The 7,500-nt window shown below is 46.4% G+C and overlaps 2 protein-coding genes across 5 annotated transcripts in view; one reads left to right on the plus strand and one right to left on the minus strand.

Moving 5' to 3' along the window:
• LOC113819371 (solute carrier family 12 member 8) overlaps window positions 1-7,500 on the plus strand; it is a 20,162-nt gene that overhangs the window by 3,066 nt on the left and 9,596 nt on the right. Inside the window, exons 2-4 of the mRNA XM_070129697.1 lie at window positions 83-263; window positions 624-769; window positions 2,140-2,371. Coding sequence (XP_069985798.1) covers window positions 83-263; window positions 624-769; window positions 2,140-2,371 — 559 coding nt within the window. The remainder of the gene's footprint in view (window positions 1-82; window positions 264-623; window positions 770-2,139; window positions 2,372-7,500) is intronic.
• Window positions 3,630-7,500, minus strand: part of LOC113819370 (uncharacterized) — a 6,854-nt gene continuing 2,983 nt past the window's right edge. For 2 of the 4 annotated variants that reach the window (XM_027371607.2, XM_027371605.2), the window contains exons 2-5: window positions 7,183-7,358; window positions 6,583-6,876; window positions 4,822-4,943; window positions 3,630-3,864 (exon numbers count right to left, since the gene is read on the minus strand). In XM_027371607.2, the coding sequence (XP_027227408.1) occupies window positions 3,738-3,864; window positions 4,822-4,943; window positions 6,583-6,876; window positions 7,183-7,347 (708 nt within the window). In that variant the 5' untranslated portion in view covers window positions 7,348-7,358 and the 3' untranslated portion in view covers window positions 3,630-3,737. The remainder of the gene's footprint in view (window positions 3,865-4,821; window positions 4,944-6,582; window positions 6,877-7,182; window positions 7,359-7,500) is intronic. The other 2 variants (XM_027371606.2, XM_070129699.1) reach the window with 2 other exon arrangements.

A 7,500-nucleotide genomic window follows, 5' to 3' on the forward strand; every position in this document is an offset into this window, starting at 1 on the left:
CGTCAAACACACACAAAACAAACACATCAACATAAAAGAAAAAACTCCAAAGCCACGCCCCTCCTCCTTGTCCCTCCCGCAGGGCGACACGCCGTGGTGGAAGAGCACCTTCTTCGTGAGCGAGCGCGTCCTCTTCGGCACCTGGGATGGCGTTTTCACCTCCTGCCTCGTCAACCTCCTGGGCGTCATCGTCTTCCTGAGGGTGGGCTGGGTCGTCGGCGAGGCGGGCGTCCCCCTCGCGGCCCTCGTCGTTGTCGTCTCCGGTGAGTGAAGGGGGTCGTCTGGGTGAAGGGGGGGTCGTCGGGGGGAGGGGGGATGCTTGAGGGGCGTGAGGAGGGAGGGAGAGTGAGGGAGAGGGTGAGACGGAGAGTATGGGGAGAGAAAATGAGTGAAGGAGAGAGAGAGAGAGAGAGAGAGAGAGAGAGAGAGAGAGAGAGAGAGAGTACGTACAGACAGAGAGAGAGAGAGTACAGAGAGAGAGAGAAAGTACAGAGAGAGAGAGAGAGAGAGAAAGAGAAAGAGAAAGAGAAAGAGAAAGAGAAAGAGAAAGAGAAAGAGAGAGAGAGCCAGACAGACACTACGAAGACAGCCTCACTTTTCGCTGTCTCTCCCCGCGCGTCCAGTGGTCGTGGTGCTGACGTCCGTGGTGTCAGCGGTGGGGATCTGCGAGCGGACGCGGGTGGAGAGCGGGGGCGTCTACTTCCTCATCTCGCACGTCCTCGGCTCGCAGGTGGGCGGCGCCGTCGGCCTCGTCTACTGCTTCGGGCAGGTGAGTCCTCGGGATGGGAGCTGACTTATTTTGCCTTTTTAAAATCTCTCGATCTCTCAGCACAGTTCAAGATAAGAACTTTCTCTTACTCTATCAATGTCTCGCGATTGGAGCTGTCTTGTCACCACGGGTTTGTCTAATTAAAGTCTCTCAGTCTCACATTACAGTTCAAATTAAGAACTTTCCCTTACTCTGGCAATGTTTTCAGAAGGTCCAGCAATATGGAGAAATGTTTGTTTGTTCTTTCAGTGTCCTTCACGAAATAGAGTCTGGATCCTCTTATGGATATTTCTATCGGGAAAATTTACATTCCAAACGCGACGTTATCCGTGGCTTTTACACCGATTCCCGTAAATAGGTAAAAGCCTCTTTTTCCTTTGATCCCGACGACAAGGAAAGGATTGGGAGATCTGCCTCGACGAATTGACCTTCACAAGCCCCTGAGTCCCAATTCTCGGCCAGAGTAGGTAACAGGGAGAAGCGTTTTTCTTTCCTTTCTTTCTTCTTATTTGTCTTTGTTGCTTCTTGGACAGGATACGACCGAGGGAAAATTCCACAGGAAGAAAAGAAAAGTTATGGAATTTTTTTTATTTTTCTTTTCGAATATCAACCCGCTCTCACTTCAAAGGGCCGCGCGCCGCACATTCCTAAACGCGCACATAAATATTCTCGACCATATAAGAGAAGCACCAAACAAAGCTTCAATATTTCATCAACTCTGAATTTCAAAATACTAAGCTTATGACGATTCCAGTCTAGCATGATTAACTCTAATTAAAACCATAACGCTGTAAGCTGCTACGCTCTGACTCCCAACGCACTCGGGCCGGTCGCAGGTCTTGCCTTGCACCTTTCATTAACCCGAATCCCCTCCTATCGGGCGAGTAATCTCTTAATTTCCTTTTATATAAGTTACATTGCCGTCCCTAATTTGGGTCATAAAGTGGTTGGGGGGAGACGGCACTCCTCTGGATTGCCTCTACGTTCTTTAAGGGGGACCTTTTCTTTGAATAGGGGATTAGGGATGAGCGAGAGGTGAATTATCCTTATAGGATGGGAAGACACCTTTCTTTTCCTTCCTTTTCGTCTTTTTTTCTGTAAGTCAAGTGAACCAGAACTACAACTGTTGGGGTAGACACGAAATACCATGTTATGGTTCCACGCGGTGAACAAATACTAAACAAAGGCACATACACTTTACATCCTGGTGGATTCAGTCATCATTAGAACATCATGTCCATTTAGCTGTCTTCGCACCTCATCTAGATCAGCCCATTCAGCCCACATGTCAATCCCTGGCACCCATCATCTCTCCCCGACCTCGCCCTCACCTCGCCCGCCTCAGCCCCGCGTCTCGTCCGCCTCCGCAGGCCGTTGGCATCTCTCTCTGCGTCGCTGGCTTCGGGGAGTCCATGGTGGAGCTGCTGGACCTGTCGTGGTCGTGGTCGGAGAAGGCCTTCGCCGCGGGCGCCCTGCTCCTGCTGGCGCTCATCAACGTCGCGGGCGTCAAGTGGGTCATCAAGGTGCAGTTCCTCCTGCTGCTGCTCGTCCTCCTCGCCGCCTTGGACTTCATCTTCGGCAGCTTCTTGGACCACTCCGACGGTGAGTCAGGAAACCCTCTTTGTTGTGAGTCGTGCTGGACTTCCTCTTTCATTCTGGTTGTTCTTAGAGTGAGCATTTGACAGCTGAATCACTGCGGAATGAAGCTGCTGAAGTTTCAACAACCGACTACAAAAGTTTCCGAATTCCTGCTAATGTTTATAAAGCACTTTGGAACAGGTTTCTTCAATAAGTACAGAACTTCAACCCGGAGTTGTGAAAAGTTAGAATAACTTTGAAATTTGACTTTTGCGCGAATAAGCCTTTTATTTTCTCTGCGTCGACATTTCATCCATTTATATTTTTTTATTCATCAAAAAAAGTCTAGAGGACATTCACGCTTCGTAATGTTATATGAGGGATAAAATTGTTCAATTGTCTTTGACATATATTTGCCTCTTTATCCAAAATGTAAAGCCAAAATAAGAACAAAAATGGGAATGCGGGTTATTAATCAATGTTATACATTTCGGTTGGATGAATTAATTGCAGGTTTCATATATATATATTGCTTTCTTGAAAAAGAAACTATTGTGCGCAAATACTTTAATATATATTGAATATATACGCACAGGATATATAACATTGTATACATATATATGCACACACACACACACACACACACACACACACACACACACACACACACACACACATATATATATATATATATATATATATATATATATATGTATATATATATACATATATATGTACATATATATATATATATATATATATATATATATATATATATATATATATATATATATATAATGTATATATAGATATATAAATACAAATGTATTTGTATAAGGATATATACACATATATATATTTACATATGGACATGTATATATATATATATATATATATATATATATATATATATATATATATATATATATATATATATATATATATATATATTCACAGACACACACACACAACTATAAATATTTCCTATATATTCAACTAATAACTCAAAAGACAGCTCACAGGCCGAGTTATTTCGGCCGAAGCATTTTCTGATAAGATCCGGATCTCAATTTGAAATCTATTAACTAGATTTGTCTGGAGACTTTTAGCAATGTCGTAAAGGAAAAAGCTGAATGTTATATTTCGATTAAAGAACAAAAACAAAAAGACAAAAACAAAAAGACAGGAAGCAAACAAATAAAGAATGGAAAGAAAGTAAAGGGTTCTTGTATCACGTGTTATTTCCAAGTATCGTAATGCAAGGTTGAAATAAACATCAATATAAATTCTAAAAAATATATTACGACTAATTAAGATGATATTGCTCAAATGACCACGACTGCCGGGTCAGTAGAAGCAACACAGGTCAGTAGGATTGACCTCGCGAGTGTCAGCAGGAGCCACAGTCGCTGATGGTGATCCTGTGCGTCGGAGCAAAGTCCCCTTTGAGGCTCATCTGGGAGAGCCTCGAGACCACGCCCATCCCGTCCTCCACCTGCGCCACCACACGCCCTGACCTGCCGAGGGAACGCGCCCGTGAGCTTCCTGTGCGAGGTGTTCGCCAGGGGACGACTTGCGGAATGCATGTCGAACAAACTGCAACGGGAATAACGAAGGGAAGAACAAGAAAACACACGAAAAAGGCCATGATGAAGCGAGAGCGAAAAGGCCTTCGGCATATTCGTGTGTTTTCTTGTCCTTCCCTTCGTTGTTCCTGTTGCAAGGGATGACTCGTATGCCACCGACCCCTTCCAGTCGCTCCCGACTCCCTGGCTATGTCAGTTCCTTCTCCGGTTCCCATTCCCGTCTCGGACATGGAATCTATGCCACCGTCCCCTTCCAGTTACTCCTTGCTCACGGGCTATGGCAGTATCTTCTCCCAGTTCCCATTCCCGTCTCAGACATGGGATCAACTTCCTTGTCTCCACCTCGGATACTTACTGTTACTCCCAGTTCCCAGTCATATCTTCTCTATATGTCCATTTTTACTCTCAACTCTCTTATTCCCATTTCCCGTCCATCACTTATGACAATATTCACTCCCACATCGAATGCCAAACATGTATCCAATTCCCACTCATTCCTTATATGCTAGTCATTACTCTCAATTCCCGATCATACTTCGCATACCAATTCTCACTCCTACCTCGTAAGTCCCATTCCTGATATCTAGCCCTTATGCCATATACCAATTTAAACTCACCACCTCTCATGCCAATTTCCACTCACCACCTCTCATGCCAATTTCCACTCTCCACATTTTAAGCCAATTCCCACTCCTACCTTCTATGCCAGGTCCCACTCCCACCTCTTTGGCCAATTCCCACTCCCAACTCTTATGCCAATTCCCACTCACCACTTCTTAAACCAATTCCCTTTCGCACTTCTTATGCCAATTCCCACTCTCAGTTTTTAAGCCGATTCCCACCCCCCACTCCCTCCATTTCCCCAAACGCCACGACACCCACACGTACTGTATGAGTGACTCGCTGAGGCAGATCTTGAACTGCGGCCCCAGAGTCCAAACGCCGGTGCTCATGTCCAGGTCCGACCCGACGAGGACCACGGACCCCACGGCGTCGCCCAGGGTAGACTTCTGCGGGAGGAAGGGATGGTGTGAGTACAGGGGGAAGGAGTAAGAAATGGAAGGAGGGAGAGGGGGAGGGGGAGGGAGGGATAGAGGGAGAGAGAGAGAGAGAGAGAGAGAGAAAGAAAGAAAGACGGCACTAGGAAAGTAAAAGCAAAGGATAAAAAGGAGCAAAAGATATGAGGAAATTAATCCGAGAAAACGAGGATATCGAGAAGGACAATAAAAATAGGAGTAGATAAGTAAAAAGGAAGAGACAAGAGAGCAGAATCGCAAAGAAACGAAAAAAAAGACTACAAAACAATATATATTCTAGAGCTCAGTGCCAATAAAAGCCTTTTTTTATATTGCTACTATAATCACCTTACTCTACATCAGCAAGCCTCCCAATACCATAAACCAAGCCAAAGGATTGACCACCAAGCCCCAACCAAGACGTGACGAGCCCTGTCCTCTCACACGCGAGACACGACTCATTCCTTTGCGAACTTGAGGGAACGTGTCTCGCAGTTTTCGAGCTTTCGCTTCAGTAACTTCCCAAGCAACTTCAATTTCCGTACTTCATCGGACTGGATTGTTACGTGTGGGTCGAGGGTAAACACAGGGGGGGAGGGGGTGGGGAGATGTGGGTGCTCGGGAGTTCGTGGGTTTGGTTTGTAATCGGGTTTACGTAATACTTTGGGGGTCTGATGGGTTCGTTGGCGTGGTCTTGGCTAGGAGAGGGTTGGTGAAGTTGGGTTGGAGATAAATGCGGGAGTCTGGATTTTTAGGGATTTAAAAAAATCAAAATATGATCCTCTCTGTCTGTCTGTCTGTTTCGTTCTGTCTCTCTCTCTCTTTCTCTCTCCCTTCCTGTCTCCCCCCTCCCTCGCTCTCTCGCTCTCTCTTTCCCTCTCCCCCCCCCTCTCTCTCTCGCTCTCTCTTTCCCTCCTACTCTCTCTGTCTGTCTGTCTGTCTGTCTCTCTCTCCCTCTCTATCTGTATGCATGTGTATGTATGGGTGTATATATGTATATGTATATATACATACATTTTTCGGCATACAGCGAACCTTTGCTGCATCGTTAACCGCCCGGCAGAGATCACAGTTGACGAATGATGCATCAGCTACTGAAGTCTACTATTCTTACACAGTTATCAACCACACTCTCTTTGTCACCATTTCTCAGTCTATCCACTCTGAATGCGCCTTTATGCAGGCTGTAGTATGTCCCTCATCTTGCGCTCATTTGCTCGATATCAAAACTATCTCAGTGCCACATTCTGCAGTAATTTCTGGCACTGCACCTAGCATGAGGTCGTATAACATTACCCCTTCTTCACAGTTCTCATGCAAGCTCGCATTACTTTCTTCCTCTCACGCCCTTCCATCTCTCCGTTCGGACGTCCGCGAAACCTCACTCTCACGCCCTTCCCATTTCTCATCTCCGTCTCCCTTCCCCTCTCTCATCTCCTTCCCCCTTCCCATCTCTCATCTCCGTCTCCCTTCTCATCTCTCACCTCCGTGCCCCTTCTCATCTCTCATCTCCGTCTCCCTTCTCATCTCTCATCTCCGTCTCCCTTCCCCTCTCTCATCTCCGCCCCCCTTCCCCTCTCTCCGCCCCCCTTCCCCTCTCTCCGCCTCCCTTCGGACCTCCTCGAAGCCTCACCTCGCACTCGGGCAGCCCTCCGTAGCCCCGGTGTAACTTTCGCGGGAGGAACGCCCCGTCGTCTGCCTCTCCCTCGGAAGACCCCGGTTCTGGGGGCTGAGAAGGGAGGGCGCTCCTGCAGTCCCAGTCCTGCAGAGGCTTCACGGGCGGGGCGGGGGCGTCGTAGATCAGGTCCCCCATCAAACACCACTCGTTCCTACAGCAGGCGTACACTCTTGACCCCTTGTAGCCGTACCCGAGTCGACCCGTCACCAGGAGGTCGAACTCGCGTCCTAGCCTGCCGAAATCTACCAGCTGTGTGTGTGTGTGTGTGTGTGTGTGTGTGTGTGTGTGTGTGTGTGTGTGTGAGTGAGTATGCATGTTTAGACGTTATTTAATGATTTCGCCATATTGATATAATAAAAATAAATCTATAGATAACGAAAAAAATGATCATACATATTTACAGTTATAACATCGATCAAATCAAATTCTGAAACCGTCTTGCGAATTTATCTTCCCCTTTTAGCTTTTAGCATCGCCTTTAATTTAGCTTTTAATTTAATTTTAATTTAAATTTAAATTTAATTTAGCTTTTAGCATCGCCTTTGACCACCTTACCTTCAAGACTGTCCTCCCAATGAGCTCATTTTGGCACGAGAACTCCAGGTAGAGTCTGGTGCTGGCGGAAGGGGAGGGGAGGGGGGCAGGGATGGCGGTGGGGCTGCCAGGCAAGGTCACAGCCTGAATGCCGTAGGCGATGCCGGAGATAAGCTGGGTCACCATCGCGAAGCTGTCTGAAAGGGGACGTTATTGTAAGGAAAGCAAGAAGTGTTATTATTATTTCTATATAACTAATTAAGCAACTTGTGTTTCAAGTTCTTTCTATTTTTCTCTATATCCACCAATCCTTTCTTTCAGTCCGTCTCTCTCTCTCTC

Source organism: Penaeus vannamei, chromosome 14, assembly GCF_042767895.1.
Source record: "Penaeus vannamei isolate JL-2024 chromosome 14, ASM4276789v1, whole genome shotgun sequence".
Classification (NCBI taxonomy): domain Eukaryota; kingdom Metazoa; phylum Arthropoda; class Malacostraca; order Decapoda; family Penaeidae; genus Penaeus; species Penaeus vannamei.